The following is a 19,833-nucleotide window of genomic DNA, read 5'->3' on the forward strand; positions in this document are numbered from 1 at the left end:
GGATGACTCTTTGCTGTGGCTGTTCCAGGCCCTTTTCTCTATATACCAATAGCACACATCAAAGACGTCTTCATTATCTGTTACACACACACACACACACACACACACACACACACATTACAAACAGTCGTACATACCTGTTGTACTCGTTCTGTTTGTTTTTTTCCTTTTCCCCATCATGGGCTTGTTTTCTGTGTACGTACAGAGGGGTCTTCCTTCCTTCTCTATTCTAGAGGTCTTTCTGATATTTTAATGTCTGCTTTGGATGGATGTATCAAAATTTGTTTCACTCTATGGATATATATTTTTTTAAGTTTTATTTATTTATTTGTCAGAGAGATTGGACAGGGGAGTAGTAGGCAGAGGCAGAGGGAGAGGCAGGCTTCCCGCTGGGCAGGGAGCCCGATGTGGAACTCGATCCCAGGACCCTGGGATCATGACCTGAGCCGAAGGCAGACGCTTAACCCACTGAGCCAGCCAAGCGCCCCTCACTATGGATATTGAGGATGTTTCTTATTTTGTATTATAATGCAGGCTTCCGTGTCCTTAGAACCTATATCTGTTTTTGTGCATTTTATAAGTATTCCTGTTAGGGATTCCTACGAGTGGAACTGCAAGGGTCAGAGGATTTCACGTGGAATTTTTATTCTTTTAAATGAACGTCGGTTTCCTCCTCTTCCAGGAGAGCTCCTGTCCTCTTCAGCAGCCTCCACTTCCGCTGAAAGATCCAGTACAAGGTACGCCAGGCTCTCGCAGTGCACACATTTATTCACTAGCATGACAAACTCAGTTTAATGGCATGTATTTTAGCAACTGCATACAGTTGTAAATGAGAATTTTGTATAATCATTGCTTAATGAAATATGTCCAAATGCCCGATGCTAGGAGAATAAGGTATTCACATGCTCTCAAAATACTGCATTCTGCAAAATCACTAGTCGGAAATCTTCCTTAAAAACACCATTACTGTGAAAGCCACAAGAAGGAAAAGAAGCGGTGATAAACTGGTTTGGGTGAAAGCACTTAACGTGACCACAGAGAGTACCACGTGATCCCTGCTTCCATCGTAACTTTCATGGGCCGGTGTGGGGGGTGTGGTAAGGGATATTGCTGAGACCACGAGAGAAATGGGAGGATGGATAGTATGCCCGGTGCCCTGCCCTTGATCTTGGGAGGTGTGCGCTGAAGTGCAGGGAACTAAAGGGTTGGGATGTCCTCACCTTACTGTGCAACTTCGGTGAGGGAAAAATTGTGTAAACATAGAGAGGTGCAGGGGGAAAATCAAATTTTGATGGCTGATGAATTTTAGTGTTGAGTCTATGTGTAATGTGTTATTCTTCGAAGCTTTCTGTCACTATTAAACTTTTAAAACCTCGGTAAAACAAAGGAACAAATCAAACTTGGCCATCAGGTCCTAAATCCATTTCAGGTATTTTTTTTTGAAACTTGGGTGTTTTTGGTGTCCTTAATTGTAATGTTGCTCACCAGTGGGTAAATATCAGGCAGGGCTCCTCCCAGCTTGTGGGTAGGGTTAATTTGGTTTGTATTTATTTTTTTTAAGATTTTTGTTTGTTTGTTTTTTAAATTTGACAGAGATCACAAGTAGCCACAGAGGCAGGCAGAGAGCTAGAGGGGAAGCAGGCTCCCCGCTGAGCAGAGAGCCCGATATGGGGCTCGATCCCAGGACCCTGAGATCATGACCTGAACCAAAGGCGGAGGTTTAACCCACGGAGCCACCCAGGTTCCCCTGGTTTTTATTTAAATGACCTGCTCTAAGAGGAGTTTATCCTTCATGAGTTTTTGAGTAGCCGCCTATGGGACATCTTGCTTCAGACTCAGATGCCATCCTGCTAGCTTTGTCAGGTAGTTTCTGACTTGGGAGCTGTTTCTCCTAACTTTGGAATCTGAGTGGTCACAAAATTCTCATGTCCTAGAGTCAGGAAGAGCATAATCCAGCAAATTCATAAAATAGAAGAAGAAGAAGAGAGAGATTTGTGGAATTGAAAGGAACAGTTCCTCTCCTTGGAGCTGAGCGGAATACAAAGGAGTAAAAAGGTCCAAAGCGAGGAAAATCATCGCAGTAATGGCATATAGTAAAAGGACTCTGATCTACCTGAGCCAGCCTCTTAAGAATTGTGTCCATTTTACAATGAGGACAGCCTCTAAGTGATGTGGGCCTTCCTCACGTTCCTGAAAAGTTGGATTTAAACGGAATTTGTGGGACACCCGGGTGGCTCAGTCGATTAAGCGTCTGCCTTCGGCTCAGGTCATGATCCAAAGGTCCTGGGATCCAGTCCTGCATCAGGCTCTCTGCTCAGCTGGGAGCCTGCTTCTCCCTGCACCTGCTGCTTGCCCTGCTTGTGCGATCTCTGACAAATGAACAAATAAATAAATAAACTGAATTTGTAAGGGTAATAGTTTGCATCATGTGAGTATAGTATTTAAGGAAATCTATTAGTAAATGTGAATATTAGTAAATGTTGCTTTTCTTTTCTTTTTTTCGATGCTTTCAGAAGTGACCAAAGTTCGAAGAAATCTCTTCAACCAGGAAATGATTTCTCCTTCAAAGAGATCGGCAAAGCGGGGGTTGCCTAGAAGCCACTCCGTGTCCGCAGTGGAGGGTCTGGAGTGTAAACTTGACAACGGCAAAAGGACCAAAGGTACTATATTTTAGGGTAGCCAAGAGAAGGGGGGCTCTTGTATCCAAAGCAGCCTCCCAACTCTTGGAGAAGCTCACTGATCTTCTCTTTTCCTCTCTGTGGTTACCATCAGTCTTCCCCTTGGGGGCTCTCTCCCTCCAAGCCTGCGTGTCTGCCCAGTCCGCCCCACAGACAAGCATCTAGTTTACAAAACCAATGAAAAAGAAAGGAAGGATAGTGACCAGTTGTTTTCAGATCTTTTAGAGGTTTTTGTTTGTTTTGGTTTTTGCTTTTTTTGTTCTTTTAGTAATTAAATATGATTCACCTGTGTTGGTTAGCGTCCCAAAGTTATGCAACCATCATCATGAATTGCGGATCGTTTTTAATCACTCTAGAAAGAAACCACATTCCATTATCGGTCACTCCCTTTCACCTGACTTTCCCAGTGGGAGGCTGGGTTTTCTCTCTTCTTGGTCAGTCTAGTTAAAGGCTTGTCAATTTAATGATCTTTTCAAAGAACTAACTTTTGGTTTTAATTGATTTTTTTTTTAAATGTTGTTTTTAATTCTTGATTTCATTGGTTTCCTACGCAGTCTTTATCATTTCCTTCCTTCTATTTGCTTTGGTGTTAGTTTGATCTTTTTGAACTTTTAAGGTTAAATTTAGGTTATTGATTTGAGATCTTTCTTTTTTTTTTAATACAGGCGTTACAGGTGCAAATTCCCTTCGAAGCACTTCTTTAACTGTATCCTCTAAGTCTGGGTGTATTTTGTTTTCATTATCTCAAAATATTTTCTGATTTCCCTTGTGATTTCTTCTTTGACCCATTGGTTATTTAAGAATATGTTAACCTCCCTGTACTTGTGAGTTTCCCAAATTTCCTGCTGCTGTTAATTTTTTTTTTTTTAAGATTTTATTTATTTATTTGACAGAGATCACAAGTAGTCAGAGAGGCAGACAGAGAGAGAGGAGGAAGCAGGCTTCCCGCTGAGCAGAGAGCCTGATGCAGGGCTCGATCCCAGGACCCTGGGATTATGACTGAGCCGAAGGCAGAGGCTTAACCCACTGAGCCACCCAGGTGCCCCTGTTGTTGTTAATTTTTAATATCATTCCATTGTGGCTGGAAAACAAACCTTGTATTTTAATCTTGTTTACTGAGACTCATTTTATGCTCTACCATCTGTTCTGTTAATGGAAAACGTTCTGTGTACGCTTGAGAATAACGTGCATTCAGCTTTTGCTGGGTGGAGTGCATTACTATTCATCTGTTTGATCTGTTTATTTTATAATTGAAAATTAATTCCCGGGGTTCCTGGGTGGCTCAGTCATTAAGCGTCTGCCTGCGGCTCAGGTCATGATCCCGGGGTCCTGGGATCGAGCCCCACATCGGGCTCTCTGCTCAGCGAGAAGCCTGCTTCTCCCTCTCCCTCTGCCTACCTCTCTGCCTGCTTGTGATCTCTGTCAAATAAATAAAATCTTTGGGGAAAAAAAAGAAAATTAATTTCCTTTATCTATTTCACCCATCCCTCACCCACCTCCCCTCAGACAACTACCAGTTCCATGTATTTAAGAGTCTGGGATTTTTTGTTTTGTTTTTTTAGATTCAACATGTAAATGAAACCATATGGTATTCATCTTTCTCTGACTTACTTCACTTAGCAAAATGCCCTCCAAGACCATTGATGTCGTCACAGATACCAAGATCTTATTCTTTTTTTATGATTGAGTAATATTCTATTGCATATATACCACAGCTTTTTCCATCTGTCAGCGGACACTTGGATGGCTTCCACATCTTGGCTCTCTGTAAAGCTGGAGTAAACATAGGGGAGCTTGTATTTTTTCGAATTAGTGGTTTCATTTTCTTTGGGTAAATACCCAGTAGTGGAATTACTGAATTATATGGTCATTCTAATCTTAATTTTTTAAGGCACCTTCATACTGTTTTCCCCAGTGGTTGCATTAGCCTGTATTTCACCAACCTGGGGCTACCATTTTTTCCACATCCTCGCCAACACTTGTTGTTTTCTTTTCCTTTTTTTTTTTTTAAGATTTTGTTTATTTATTTGACAGATCACAAGTAGACGGAGGCAGGCAGAGAGAGAGGGGGAAGCAGGCTCCCCCCTGAGCGGAGAGCCCGAAGTGGGGCTCGATTCCAGGACCCTGGGATCATGACCTGAGCCGAAGGCAGAGGCTTTAAGCCACTGAGCCACCCAGGCGCCCCCACTTGTTGTTTTCTTGTGGTGTTGATTTTAGCCATTCTGACAGGGGTGATGTGATAGCTCACTGTAGTTTTGATTTTAATTTCCCTGATGATAAGTGACGTTGAACATCTCTTCAGGTGTCTCTTGGCCATCTGGATGTGTTTGAAACAATGTCTGTTTTAGGTCTTCTGCCCATTTGATTGGATTATTTTTTGGCATTGACTTGCCTGAGTTCTTATTTTGGATAGTAACCCCTGATGACATATGTCATTTGCAAATATCTTCTCCCACTCAGTAGGTTGCCTGGTCGTTTCGCTTTTTTCCTTTGCTTTGCAGAAGCTTTTATATTTTGGTGTAGTCCCAGCAATTTGTTTGCTTTTATTTTCCTTGCCTGAGGAGACATATTTAAAAAAGAAGTTGCTAAGGTTGGTGTCAAAGAAGTTACTGCCTGTGTTCTCTTCTAGGATTTTTATGGTTTCAGGTCGTATATTTAGGTCTCTAATACATTTTATTTTTGTGTATGGTGTTAGAAAGTGGTTCAGTTTCATTCTTTCGCATGTAGCTGTCCAGTTTTCCCAGCACCATTTGCTGAAGTTACTATCTTTTTGCCATTGCGTATTCTTACCTCCTATGTTGTAGATTGGTCATATAAGGGTGGTTTACTTCTGGGCTTTCTGTTGTGTTCTATTGATCTATGTCTGTTTTTGTGCTAGTACGATACTGTTTTGATGACTACAGCTTTGTAGTAGCTCTTGAAATCTGGAATTGAGAAGATTGTTCTGGCTAATTGGGGTCTTTCGTGGTTTCATACAAATTTTAGTATTATTTGTTCTAGTTCTGTGAAAAATGCTATTGGTATTTTGATAGAGATTGTATTGAATGTGTAGGTTGCTTTGGATGGTATGGACATTTTAACAATATTAAATCCTCCAATACTATGGACATTTTAACAATATTAAATCCTCCAATGCATGAGCGTGGTATAGCTTTCCAATTATTTGTGCCATCTTCTATTTTTTTTCATCAGTGTTTTATAGTACTCATCATACATGTCTTTTACCTCCTTGGTTAAGTTTATTCCTGGGTATTTTATTCTTTTTGGTACAATTGCAAATGGGATTGTTTTTCTTTTTTTCTTTTTTTTTTTTTTTTAATTTTTTTTACTTTTTAAGATTTTTTTTATTTATTTGGGAGATTGAGTGAGAGAGAGAGCCCACGAGCAGGGGCAGAGGGAGAGGGAAAAGCAGGCTCCCTGCTGAGCTGGGAGCCCAAAGCAGGGCTTGATCCCAGGACCCTGGGATCAGGACTTGAGCCAAAGGCAGATGCTTAACTGACTGAACCCCTGAGGTGCTCCCGTTTTCTTTTTCTTTCTGCTACTTCATTACTCGTGTGTAGAAATGTAACATTTCTGCATACTAATGTCTTGCAACTTTACTGAATTTATTTATCAGTTCTAGTAGCTTTTTGATGGAATATTTAGGGTTTTCTCTATATGGTATTGTGTCATCTGCCAATAGTGACAGTTTTACTTCTTCCTTACCAATTTGGATGCCTTTCATGTCTTGTCTGACTGCTGCAGCTAGGATTTCCAGCACTGTGTTGACTAAAAGCAGTTGAGAGTAGACACTCTTGAACTTGGGGAAAAGCTCTGTTTTTCACCATTGAGTATGAGGTTAGCCGTGGGGGGTTTTCATCTATGGCCTTACTACATTGAGGTATGTTCCCTCGAAACCTATTTTGTTGAGAGTTTTTATCATAAGTGGATGCTGTAGTTTGTCAAATGCTTTTTCTGTATCTACTGGGAGGATCATTTGGTTTGTATTTTCTCTTGTTCCTGTGAGATAGCACATTGATTAGCAAATATTGAATCACCCTTGCTTCTTTGGAATAAATCCAACTTGATTGTGGTGAATAATTTTTTAATATATTCTTGAATTCAGTTTGCTAATATTTTGTTGAGGATTTTTGCCTCTATGTTCATCAGAGATTCTGGCCTGTAGTTTTCTGTAGTGTCTTTGGTTTTGGTGTCAGGATAATGCTGGCCTTGTTGAATAAATTTAGAAATTTTCTTCCTGTTTTATTTTTTGGAATAGTTTGAGAATTTGGTTTCTTTTAATAATTTTTTTAATAAGATTTTATTTATTTGTCAGTGAAGAGCATAAGCCAGGGGGAGCAGCAGGCTCCCTGCTGAGCAAGGAACCCGATGTGGAAATTGATCCTAGGACTCTGGGATCATGACCTGAGCCACCCAGACATCCCTCTTTTAATAATTTTTATTACTTTATTGATATTTTCATTTTGTCATACATTGTTTTCCTGATTTCATTTACTACTTCATTATTTTCTTGAGCTCATTAAGCATATTTAGAAAACTTGATTTGGGGATGCCTGGGTGGCTTAGTTGGTTAAGCGTCTGCCTTCAGCTCAGGCCATGATCCCAGGACCCTGGGATCGAGTCCCTCATTGGCTTCTTGCTCAGCAGGGAGCCTGCTTCTCCCTCTGCCTGCCTCTCCCCCTGTTTGTGCTCTCTCTGCGCGTGTCTCTCTCTTTGACAAATAAGTAAATAAAATCTTTAAGAAAAGAAAAAAACAAACTTGATTTGATGTCCTTAACGTTTTTTTTTTTTGACATATTGAGGGCATCAGCTCTGTTTTCCAAACTTTTTGTAAGGCTTATATTATTCCATGTTGTGTGTGGTCACGGAAGTTTCTACCTGTGGTTAGTCAGTGACCTGACAAAGATTTCCTTAAATGTCTGACTCCAAAAAGGGAAAAACAAGAAGGTATTTTTGTCTCTTTAAATCTTCCCAGGGATGAGGTGCCTGGGTAGCTCGGCTGGCTAAACATCTGACTCTTGATCTCAGGGTTGTGAGACGGAGCCCTGAGTCGGCCTCTGTGCTCCACATGAAATCCACTTGAGTGTCTCTCTCAAAAATCTTAAAAATCTTCCCAGGGTAGGGGCACCTGGGTGGCTCAGTGGGTTAAAGCCTCTGCCTTCAGCTCAGGTTGTGATCTCAGGGTCCTGGGATCGAGCCCCACATTGGGCTCTCTGCTCAGCAGGGAGCCTGCTTCCCCCTCCCTCTCTGCCTACCTCTCTGCCTGCTTGTGATCTCTGTCTGTCAAATAAATAAATAAAATCTTAAAAAAAAAAAATTAAAAAAAAATCTTCCCAGGGTGCATTGAGGGAAGCTGCTGCATCCTGAGAGGTCCAAAACCAAGGCAGTTGTCTGCACTCAGAAGTCCACTAAGCACACAACCCCAGGTTTGGAGGACAGAGTCCCCACTGTCTGTCTGCTCTGCCACCAGCCAGCTGCTCCCAGAATGTGGGCCTCTCCCCACCACTGCAGCAGGGCTGAGGAAAGGAGATCATAGCTATCCATGCATGGCATTCCCTTCCTGAAAATCAGCATCTCCCTTTCATATAAAGCATTTCCCTTATTGTTACCAGTGTCCAGTCGGGTTCCATAGTTCCAAAATACTTGATTCTGATCATATCCCCCCCAGCTTACTAGTTGTTTTTGGTGGAGAGACCAACCCCAAGAGCTTCTATGGCACTAATTTGTGGAACATCACCCCTGTTGCCCGATTATGATTAATATCTTATAACAGCCTCATTCAGATTAATACCAGTTTGATTTCATTAGCATTCTAAGACTTTGCCCCTATAAATTCAGTTCTGTTTCCTACTCCCTCCTTCGTGCTATACTGTCATACACATTACATCTTTGTACGTTGTATGCCCATCAACACCAATTTATTTTTCATTTGTATTTATTTTTTTAAAGTAGGCCCCACAGCCCGGTGTGGTGTCCCAACACAGGGCTCAAACTCAGGACCCTGGGATTGAGACCCGAGCCGCAATCCAGAGTCGGACACCTAACTGACTGAGCCACCCAGGCTCCCCATCGACACCAATTTATAATTATTACTTTATCTTTTAACTCCTAGGAGAAAAACAGTTACAAACAAAAAATGCTTTTGTGTTGTGCATTATATTATTTTTTTATGTAGTTCCTTCATTGGTGCTAATTCTTCCCACAGATTCCTCTCCCCTTGAGTGCCCTTTCAGTCTAAAGGACTCCCTCTAGTGGGGCAGGTCTTCAACTTAAAAATTCTCTTCAACTTAAAAATTGTGTTTTTTGGGGGGCAGTTTGTTTTAATCTGGGAATGTGCCTTCATTTTGAACAAAAATTTTGCGGGATAGAGAATTCTTGGCTAAGTCTTTTCAGCCCCTTGAGTACATCATCACAGTGTTTTTGTCCTTCCTTTCTGGTAAGAAACCAGCTGTAGCCCCTCTAGAGGTTCCTTTGTACTTGAGGAACTCCCTGATCTTGGGCTCCTTTCAAGACCCTCTCTCTGACTTCTGACAGTTTGATTAGGATTTGTTAAGTGTGGCTCTCTTTGACTTTATCCTACTTGGGTTAGTGAGGTTCATGGATGTGTAATATTTTTCATCAAAGTTGGGAAGTTTTCAGCCCATATTTCTTCAGATGTTCTTTGTGCTTCTCTCTCTTCTCTTGGGATTCCTCTTATGTGGATGTTGCACTTGACAGTGTCTGAGACGGTTTCTTCTCATCCTTTTTCTGCCCCTCAGACTGGATAATCTAAATTAAGCCACCTTCAAATTTGTTGACTCTTCTCCTATCTCATATCTTTGGCTAAGCCATTCTGATATTTTCATTTCTCAGCTTTACAATTTCTGCTTGTTTCTTTTTTTTAGGATTTCTGTCTTTTTATTGATGCTGTCTTTGGGGCAAGTCCTCAGTCTCCTACTTCCCTTTGGTTCTTTGAATGTGGTGTTTTTAGGTCCTTGAACATATTTCAGCTAATTCAGAGTCTTGGTCTAACAAATCCACTGTTTGGAATTCCTTAGGGACTGCTGCCACTGACTGGTTTATCTTTTTCCCTGCACCTGAACCAAACTCTCTTGCTTATTGCATGTCTCATGTTTTATTGACAACTGGACATAACAAGGCAGTTCTGACAGACCTGCCCCTCCCAGCCAGGGTTGGTTGTTACCGTTGGTGCCATTGTTTGCTGGGTGACTTTCCTGAACTAATTCTTTAAAGCCTGTATTCTGTCCTGTGTGGCCGCTGACGTCTGCTCAGTTAGCTTAGTGGTCCTGCTTGGTGATCGGACCGATTTCCTTCAGTGCCTGGAACCAGTAAGTTTCTCAGCCTTTGCCGAGGGTCCTAGGTGCCTGGGCTCAAGCCCTAAGAGAGAAATGTAAGCCGCCTGGCTGAGTGCTGGAGGCCTCGAGGTTAGTCACGGTTGCCAGCTCAGGCCTCAGAGGTTTCTCCAGGGCACGCACACGCCCCTACATTGCATGGAATTTGAGGTTCCCAGGAGTATGTTGGAGGTTTGCAAAGGCCCCTGTAGATGTCTCCTTCCCCAGTGTTCCCTTTTAAACTCCTGGTGAGCATGTTGGCCCCCGCTGTTACCACTCCCTCCGGTAGCTGTAACGTTTACGGTCACTGCCAATTGGTTTCAGTCTGTGCTCCCTGGACAGGGGTGGTTTGCACTCGCTGAGTTCCAAGGTCCAACAGAGACCACCCTTGTGCATGTGGCTTTGCAGGAAGCTGCCAGACAGGTCAGATGATGACAGCTGGGAGTGGCACTTTGGAGGAGCCTCTGTCTCCTTCAGCCCACTCACAGGCCCCCGCGCTGTTGGTTTGCAGGCGGGTTGCAGACTGTTGGTTCTCAAGGCTAAGGGCAGGGGAGAGGGGGGTCAGGACCCAGGCAGGATAAAATTCTGTGAAGCTTGCTGTTACTAGGATTCAGTGTTTCTTCTTGCACAAATACTCCGCGGATTGTTATAAACTGGTTAATTTCCAGTGTTCTAAAACTGATTTTGCCCATTTTTGCCCAGTGTTCTCATTCCTTTTATGGAGGAGAGTTATTTCTAGAGGTCCTTATGCCACATTCCAGCTGATATCCCTTCTCTTCCTAGTCACTTTTTTTCTTTTTAAGGGAGAGAGAGAAAATCTTTTTTTTTTTTTTTTTTTTTTTTTTTTAAGATTTTTGTCAAAGGGACAGGGAGAGCGCATAAGCAGGGGAGGGGCAGGCAGAGGGAGAAGCGGGCTCCCCGCTGAGCAAGAGGCCCGATATGGGACTTGATCCCAGGACCCTAGGATCATGACCTGAGCCGAAGGCAGATGCTCAACTGACTGAGCCACCCAGGCATCCCATTTCCTAGCCACTTTTAACTCCCTTTAAACTCGACCTCCCATGAGCAGCTTAGTTGTATACTTTACTGCGGAAATTTATGCCAGCTGGCTGGATCTTATTATTAAATACCTTAAAGCTGTGTGGCATATCAGCATTTTTGCATACTTTAGTTCATTTAATTATAAATATAAGAACCACTGATGAGTGAATGTATTAGCTCTAATGAATGTTTTGCTTTGTTTTTCAGGATTGCTTATTAGAGAAGAATTTTATAGTATTTTACATTGGCTTATTATTTAGTCTGTAATGCTGATAAACTGTTGTATCATGTTAAATCGAGTCCTGTGGTTGGTCAGACATTAGCTCAGAAACCATTAAGTGCAAACAAAAACCACTCCGGCATGAGTAGTAAGCCATACCTAAGTTCAAACTGTTCCCCTGGGGCTTGCTGCTGCTTTTTGATAAGGTTAAATGACATTTGTGCTGTTTATATCTTAGGTTATCACAGACTGCTGACGAGGAGCGTGGCTGAGACTCCCATACATAAGCAAGTGTCCAGAAGGCTCCTTCATAGACAAATCAAGGGCAGGTGAGTAATAGCCTTGTCCAGCTGCTTTGTGCACCGCCTCGGCCTTGCTAATGGTCTTGTGGGCATGTTGTCCATCTCTACAAGCCTCCTGTGACTCACGTCTTAACTGACTTGCTTATAACCAAAGAGTGTTGAGCACTCTGTAAATTCTTTGAGGGCTGGAGAACCACACAGAATGTACTTTTCCTTCTTTCACTTGGCATAATTAGAGATTTATCTGTAGTGTTGCATGTGTCCATAGTTCATCTGTGTGTGGGGGGGGGTGTGTGTGTGTGTGCGCGTGCGCATGCGCTTACATGCCCGTGCGCTTAGCAGCCTTCCATCAAGTACATATTCAACATTTTTAAAACCACTCATCATTGGATGGAGGGAGTCATGGCTGCTGGGCAAGGCTGGAAGTCTAGGATCTCAACTTGGCCTGTGGGTGTTATTGGGCCACAGTTTTCCATGGCAGTTAGTGTCTGAAAGTTCGTCCTGCTAGGCTGCCCCTTTCCTGCTTCTTTAGCTGCGAGAACTGGCTTGAAGGGCAGTGTTTGTACCTGTCGATGTATTTGGATTGTCTGTCCCCCCAGCACCCAGTCTGGGAGCTATGAAGCAAAAAGGTAACTCCAGGAGCTCACTGTCCTGTCTCTCCTGGGATCTTGAGGCAGTCTGCCTCTTTTCACCACCTTTTAGTCTGTAGTTCATTTTATGTATAACATCCTGGGTTTTTAGCTGCCCTTCACAGGAACAATGGGGAGCCCCGGCAAGGCTTTGTCTAGACATTACTTGTGTACAGATTTAACACACTTGCGTAAAAATCTGTAGGACGAATTGCAAGAGGTGAAATTGGTGGGTTAGAAGGCATACATATTTCTAATTAGTTTTTATATATTGTAAAACTGCTTTCCAAAAAAGCGTCCTAAACATTTTACAATGGACGGTATAGTGTGCGAGCATGCTGATACTGGCGGTATCAAACCCTGTGGTCTTTGCTGCTGTGTGAGGTGAGAGGCTGGGTCTCTAAAGTGCATTGAGCATGAGTTGATAACGAGGGACACTGAATAACCCTTACACTTGTTACTCCTTAAGGTCGTCTGACCCTGGTCCTGATATTGAAGTTGTTGAAGAGTCCCCAGAAAAAGGAGCAGACGGTATTGCCTCCATTTGTTTTGCGTTGCACACGGGGCTTGAACTCACGACCCTGAGATCAAGACCCGAGCTGAAATCAAGAGTCAGATGCCTAACCAGCTGAACTACCCAGGAGCCCCTCTTCTGTGTTGCATTTCAACTAGTTTCTGTGAAAACCTTTCTGTACTTGAGTTGTCTGTCGCTTAGCATATCCCAAGATATTTTACAGATGTTGTGACAGCTCTGAGTCCACAGTATAGATCAGTAAATATTTATTAGTAAATGGTCTCTTACACAGAATTTACCAAGGGGACTCCTGGAGAAATCTTTTTCCACAGTAGAAACGGAATTCAGGATACAGGCCAACCACTGTGTAATACAAAGACCTGTGGTTTATTTTAAAAGTGCATGTGCAGTCACCTGGCTGGCTCCGTGGGCAGAGTGTGCGGCTCTTGATCTCGGAATTGTGAGTTCGAGCCCCGTGTTGGGTGTAGAGATTACTTAGAAATAAGATCTTTAAAAATAAAAAAAAAAAAGTGATGCAGGGGTTTCCTAAAAAAACCTTTTTTAATGATTCAAGTAATTTGCTTATTGTATAAAAATCAGAAAACAGAAGCAAAATTTTAACAATCACTTCATAATCCCACCACTTAGAAATATGTTTAACATTTTAGTTTTAATAATACTCTTACAGGTGCCATTTCTGTACAAATGTATGTAACATAAGTAAGAAAACTGCAATTTTTAAATTTTAAAAATTTTTTACAAAAGTCACACTATACAAAGCTTTTTTTTTTCTCCCCCACCCAACATTGTGGTTAAAGGCTGGCAGTTGAGACTTGTGAGGGTGACAGTCTAGTGGCTCAATGGTTTTTTTTGGTACCATTTGGGGCCATATATCATACCCTTTGTAGCTTTGTTATGACACTTCAGAAGTCTCCATCTTTGTCAAATTTCCATCTTGTATGTGGTATTACATAAATTTTATCCATTTCATACGTGGGAAAATGTAAAAAGCTTGCATTTCTCCCTGGATACTAACTGGGATTCTGGTTTTGCAGAAATAAGCTTGAGACGAAGTCCTCGAATCAAACAGTTGTCATTCAGCAGGACAAATTCTGGTTCCTTCTATTCTGGATCTCAGCCAAAGTCTCGAAGTGTGCAAAGAGTTCGTTCCTTCCAGCAAGAAAAGTCAGGTAAGATACTTGTTCATCTGCCTTCAGAAGTCTAGGCCTACTTGGCAGGAAGTGTTTTTGGGAAAAGTACAAAATTTGACATTTTCTTGCTTGACGCTGGAGCAGTGGAATAGGTATGTCCATGAGAGGTTCAGGGTGACGAACAATCCAGGACCTTCGTTAACAGTGTCCTCCCTCTGGGTTATTACAGCTGGTCATCCACACTATCCTCACGGAGTAATTATCCATTCAACAGGAATTACCCATTATTTCCACCTGTGCTCACATTCTACACTCAGATGTCCTAGCTAGAAGGTGATACAAGTTTGGCCTTCATGCTTTTATCCATTAGTCTGGAACCTCAGTCATGTGCTTTTATATTTACAAATAGTTTTACTTGCCTAACATATAAGGGCTGAAGTTCATATGCCAGCTTATTAAAATTCAAGATGGCAGCCATAACTAGTTGCTGGCATTTAACTAGGTGGGATCCCTCCCCACTCCCACTTGCTCTAAAACATTGTCAAACTGTCATCTTGTATGGACTGGCTGTTCTATTAGTATCGGGAAGGCAGGAGCTGAGAAAGACTCACTGTTTTTGACTTGCAGGCCAAAGAGAAAATTCTCCAAACCAAAGTATTCGTTCTCCCAAAAGGCTGCTTTTCGGGGCATTGTCCGAGATGGTCAGTCCCTCAGAGAAGGGTTCAACTCGAATTCAGAGATCTTCAAGAAACCCACTGGGCTCTGAGATACCCAGAGCTTATCAGGTATAACATTTCTTCAATGTTTAAAAAAGTGTGGTCTTGAGGGGAAAACAGAGACATGGCCCAGAAAACCCACTGAGTCTGTCAGGGATGAACAAGTAAGCAGGTGATCCTTCACTACTACTCGCTCTTTAGGGGTGGTGGGGTTGATCCAGATGAATGATCACTGGGTACGTGGGGATGTGAGGCAGCAGTCCGGCTGAGGCTGTTGTTGGGGTCACCCACCATTTTTATTATACGCTACGTATATATCTTTCTGAAATGTGCAGGGGTCAGTCCTCTGTTTCCCTTACAGTGCCCTTCTAATCTAGTCACTCTGGACTGCTCCCTCTTCCGGGACAGAGCCAGTCAGTCCTGCCACTTTTATTTACAGACTGAATTTCATAATTCATTCCCTCTTCTCCCTCCTGTGCAGCTCCTGCCTGCATTTCTTTTCCCTCTCATGTCCATCCTGCCCCCAGAGGCCAGAGTGATCTTTCACACTGCATCACTATGCTTAAAGCTCTACCATTCTTTGTTCAAGCAGGGTTTTCTAGGTTTTCCTAAAATGGAACCCTCGTGTTAAAAAAATAGTTGTTTGGAAACCCAATAAACTGCTTAGAGGTTGGGGGAGGACAAAGTTCTGGGGATGGGTCTGAAGATCACTGATCTCTAGGGCCAGGTTCAGTCCTCCCCAGACAAGCATGGGCCTCTGTGGGCTGCCACTGCACACCGCCCGCCCCCAATAATCCACTTTCCCGGCAACATCAGAGTGCACGTAGCTGCTGCTGTTGACTGTAGGCACAGACGACTATAGAGCAAAGGCACAAGAGTTCCCTCTTCCCCACTTCCCCACCTTTGGCCTCTACCTCTGACACCCATTCTTAAAGACCTGACTCCCTGTTCCTGTCCCCCTTTCCTGCGAGCTGGGTTAGACAGCCGGCCCGCTCTTGTGCCCCCACACTGTCCCATGCACGGCCCTGTCTGTGCACTGGCAACACCGTGTTTTCTCTGGCTGTGCCTCAATTGAACGTGAAATGCCCAGTCGACCAGGATTCCCTTGAGATAATCAGATAAGGTAGAAACAATAGGTGTCTGATCTCCTCTACCTGTCGGAGTGTGTCACTGCATTTTGCAGGGAGGGAGGGAGAGTCTCCTCCCTGAGATGTTGTCTGTACCTTATGTCTGTATATTGGACGCTCCACCCTCCGTCACACACCCGCATGGGGCCTGGCACATAGTGGGAGCGTGGCGGGCACATGTTGAACGCAGATGAACAGCAGAGGGAGACCAAGTCAGAGATCAGAAGGAGCTGTCTCCTTGAAGAGAAAGGTATCTGTGAGCGGTGGAGGGATACGTTGTTAGAGGCAAAGCCTGGTTTAGCTGGCCTGTGCACGTGATGAAAACTTTTTTTGTCCCAGACCCAAGATTAGACTCAGTGTTTGGTGCTAGAAAAAGTAGCCAAGTGAAATCTGGGTCATGGCTGGAAGCGGAAACGTGTCACTGTTGGAAAGCCAGCTTAGGGTCATTCTGTCGGCTGCCCAGATATCTCCCATCTGCCTTTCTGTTTTAGAGAGGACTAAAATACTCGACAGAGAGTACAGGTTATTATGGTATTTAAGCACTGAAATAAGCATCTCTTTATAGACTCCTAAGAAGAGGAACCAGAAATCTCCAAGCTGTTCTAAAGCTACACCAAGGAGGTTCCCTCATTCGCCACGAATGCCGCTGTGCTCCCCTGAAAGTCGGCAGAAGCCCCTGACGGAGGTGACTCCTGCCAAACAGGTCATTTTTAAGGAGTCCTTAAAAGACTCCTCACATGGCTGGGGCTCACCATCTCAACCCAGAGTCACTCCTCGGAAAGGACACTCCCTGGCAAAAGGAGGAACCTCTCCTCTTGAAAAGAAGACACCAAGAACTCCCAAAAGGCCAAGTGGTCAGTCACCTAGATTTCTGAGTTCTCCTTGGCCACCTTCACTGACTTCCAGTCCCGAGAGCCCCTCTGGCCCGGAAGCCCTGATCAGGAGTGAGAGTCTGACTCCCGTCGGGTCTGCACTGACCACGCCTCCCAGAGCAGCAGCCTCGGGGGGGCTACGGGAAGGCGCTCTGGAGCCAACACACTATCGTCCCAGTGTCCCTGGGGACAGTCCTCCTCAGGCAGAGGCACTTGTGCAGAAATGGAAGGATGAAGCCTTCTCAGTCTCCAAGACACCGAGGAGCACCAATCTGATTTCTCCCCCAGCTCTTTCTCTAGAAAAACCTTTGACCTCTCCTTTAGGTGAGATTTCTAAGAGTCCATTTCGGGAATTTTCGATAGACTCTCCTCCTCCTGAAGAACTGGACTGGGAAGAGCCCCTGAAAGCACCCACTGGAGCCTTGTCTCTCTCCTGTCCTGTTCCTTCCACTCCCCCCCGAATCTCTCAGATAACCCAGTCTGACCCCGTGCCCCCTCGGCCCCCTTCCAAAATTGGAAAAAGGCACAGAGAGATCCCCAACCTGGACCCGAGCACCTCCGCTATGCCTAGAGTTCCCACAGCTGGCAACCCAGCTGCCCTCACAGACGCTAGAAAGAACCAGAAGGAAGTGACCCTCTCTCCTCAGCCTTCCCCGGAAAGACACAGTTATTCTGGGACTGGCTGCGGGAGTGACTGGCGTATGTCCTCTCCTCTTGTCGCGAGTGACACAGATGACCTCACTCTCCTGGACCAGGCGGAGCGCCACGGCAGCGACGGCACGCCAGGTCACGTCATGCCCGCGGAAGAAGGTGACGCGTCAAGGACAGTGGTGGCCCGGGAGAAGCCTTCTCCGGCCAACCCCGGGAGTGCTGCATCCCCTGCTTCCCGCCGGCCCGACTCTCCCCTGGCCCCATCCTATGCCCTGCGCTGCACCGCGGACAGAAGGCAGCGCCGGGCCGCCGCGCAGCTGGAGAACCCGCAGTCTCCGACTCGGCCCTCCCGAGCCTCTGGCAGCCCCCGGGCCTACGAGGTGGAGCTGGAGATGCAAGCTTCCGGCCTGCCCAAGCTGCGCATTAAAAAGATAGACCCCAGCTCCCTAGCCGAAGCCGAGCCTCTGAGACAGGAGGGGACATCCCTGGGAGAGGAGAGTGCCCTCCCTGCACTCAGCATGCCTGGGGCCACCAAGGCCTCGGGGAAACCTGAAGCCACCTACGTGTCGCCCCCCTGCCTTCGCCCCTCACACAGCACCCCCGGCAAGAGCGGGGGACAGACCTACATCTGCCAGTCCTGTACCCCCACCCGCTGCCCCTCTAGCACCCCCTCTCCGTTTCAAACAGACGTCGGTGTTCCCTGGACCCCGTCCCCCAAGCACAGCGGGAAGACCACTCCCGACACCATTAAAGACTGGCCGCGGAGGAAGAGGGCGGTGGGCGGCGGCACTGACCTTCTTGCAGGCGTGTCCCTGCTCGAGCCGGAGAGAAGGGAGCGAGGAGGCCTTGAACTCGGCGGCAGCAGGACTCCCCTCTTGGGGGATTTTGAGCTTGAGGGGGTGTGCCGGCTGCCAGACCAGTCACCTCCCAGGGACTGTGCGCCTCAGGCTGAGGAAGCCTCCTGGGGACAGTTCGGGTTGGGTTCCAGGAAGAGGCTCCTTCCTGCCAAGGAGGAAGCGGAGGGTCCCGCCAAGAGAGCGTGTGAGGAGCCGAGAGGAGACGCAGAGCTTAGCGGGAGCAGGGAGCCGTCTCCGCGTGCGAGTGGGTGGCACCTGCCCTCCGCGGGCGACGACGAGGTGTTCCTTCCAGGTGAGTCTGCGTCCGTGGGGTTGCGGCTGGCGGTGCTGGGCACAGAGGCATCGGGAGGCTCCCTTGTCTGGGGGCGCCACGGGGCGTGCTCACCCTGTCCCCTCCCATAGCTTCCACGCCCCCGCCCGGCTGGGCGCTGCGCAGCTGCCTCTCAGCCAGCGGCCTGCAGGCTCTCACCCACTCTCCGCTGCTGTTCCAAGGGAGGACGCCTTCCTCGCAGTGTCACGAGGCCAGAGGTAACTCGTTAAGCGAGGGTCCTGGAGACGTACGTGAGTCCTTCGGGTGACTCCCCGGAGGTAGCTCAGGGTTGCCAGACAGTAGGATGGTGGAGGAGTCGGAAGGAGTGCCCGAGCTGGGACAGAGGACTTTGTCCCTGTGGGGTCCTGTGCTCGTCCCAGAGAAACTCCACCGCTGGAACTCCAGTATGTCGTGGAACAGCTTCTGGAAGCAGTGACCCCTGTGCAGTGTAGTCACGGGCACCTGAGGAGCGTGCGTCGGGCAGCACAGGTGGCACGCTGGCAGTCTGCGCCCCGCCCCCCCACGGGGGCGTGGGGCTCACACCTCTGTGCTTACATTAGGATTAGAGACCGGCTGTTGTGCTCAGCCTCCGGACACGAGGATTCCCTTTCCTCGACCCACCTGGGAAGGGACTGGCTTGCAGATGCTCAGTGCACTACCAGGTTAGAAACATCTAGAACTGTAGAGGAACACAGGAGGCCACAATCCCCAAGACCAGAATTTAAATGTACACCCCGCTGAAGGAATTCAGACCACGGTACCGTGCTTTCTCAGTCACTAACCGCCACCGGCCCCGTGCTATGAGGGCACAGAGCCCAGTAGAAAGCGCAGGTTGCCCTTCCTCAGCACGTGAGCCACAGGCGGGCTGGGGGGACATCCTCTGCATGTGGACTCCCTCCTGTTCAAGCCCCTTTTCTGTTCCATGCTCACGTCCTGCATGCCCTCTCTGTCTTGTTCTAGATGAGGACATAGAGGTCCTCCCCCCAACGGCCGAGGACTCTCCTTTCAGCCGAGCGTTCTCCAGGAGACGCCCCATCAGCAGAACTTACACACGGAAGAAGCTGATAAGCTAGTTAGGATGGAACTGGGTGGGGGACTTAATATGAGCTTGGCCAGAGCCACCACCTCCCCAGGACAGACAAGTGCTTGGAGAGCAGTTTGCTGTGGCCGTTTGAGGAATTCTTACCCCAGAAACTCAGTTCATCTGAGCCAGGGCCTGACTACTCTGTCCCACGTCACCCTGGGCTGGCTGCACAGAAACAGGAAGAAGCGGGGCACTCTGAACAGAGGCTCAAAAGATGAAGTCAGCCCCGTCCCCAGGAGCCTGCAGATACCAGGGCCTGGTCTCAGGTCTCTGTGATTCCCACAAGAGTCCCTCCCGGGAGGCCTGCCGCCCAGCCCTGCCCCTTGCTAGGGGAGGCAGACAAGGACTCT

General features: G+C 46.3%; 2 protein-coding genes across 2 annotated transcripts in view; one reads left to right on the plus strand and one right to left on the minus strand.

The window, feature by feature from the left end:
* TICRR (TOPBP1 interacting checkpoint and replication regulator) overlaps positions 1–19,499 on the plus strand; it is a 42,300-nt gene extending 22,801 nt beyond the window's left edge. Inside the window, exons 14-22 of the mRNA XM_032836765.1 lie at positions 683–737; positions 2,514–2,660; positions 11,509–11,599; positions 12,671–12,732; positions 13,771–13,905; positions 14,494–14,651; positions 16,275–18,381; positions 18,492–18,617; positions 19,360–19,499. Of these exons, the coding sequence (XP_032692656.1) occupies positions 683–737; positions 2,514–2,660; positions 11,509–11,599; positions 12,671–12,732; positions 13,771–13,905; positions 14,494–14,651; positions 16,275–18,381; positions 18,492–18,617; positions 19,360–19,472 (2,994 nt within the window). The 3' untranslated portion in view covers positions 19,473–19,499. The remainder of the gene's footprint in view (positions 1–682; positions 738–2,513; positions 2,661–11,508; positions 11,600–12,670; positions 12,733–13,770; positions 13,906–14,493; positions 14,652–16,274; positions 18,382–18,491; positions 18,618–19,359) is intronic.
* Positions 16,472–19,833, minus strand: part of KIF7 (kinesin family member 7) — a 30,806-nt gene continuing 27,444 nt past the window's right edge. The window contains exon 20 of the mRNA XM_032836766.1: positions 16,472–16,482. The gene's annotated coding sequence lies outside the window, so the exon portion shown is untranslated. The remainder of the gene's footprint in view (positions 16,483–19,833) is intronic.

The sequence above is a fragment of the Lontra canadensis genome, unplaced genomic scaffold, assembly GCF_010015895.1.
Source record: "Lontra canadensis isolate GAN:19392208 unplaced genomic scaffold, GSC_riverotter_1.0 scaffold94, whole genome shotgun sequence".
Classification (NCBI taxonomy): Eukaryota; Metazoa; Chordata; class Mammalia; order Carnivora; family Mustelidae; genus Lontra; species Lontra canadensis.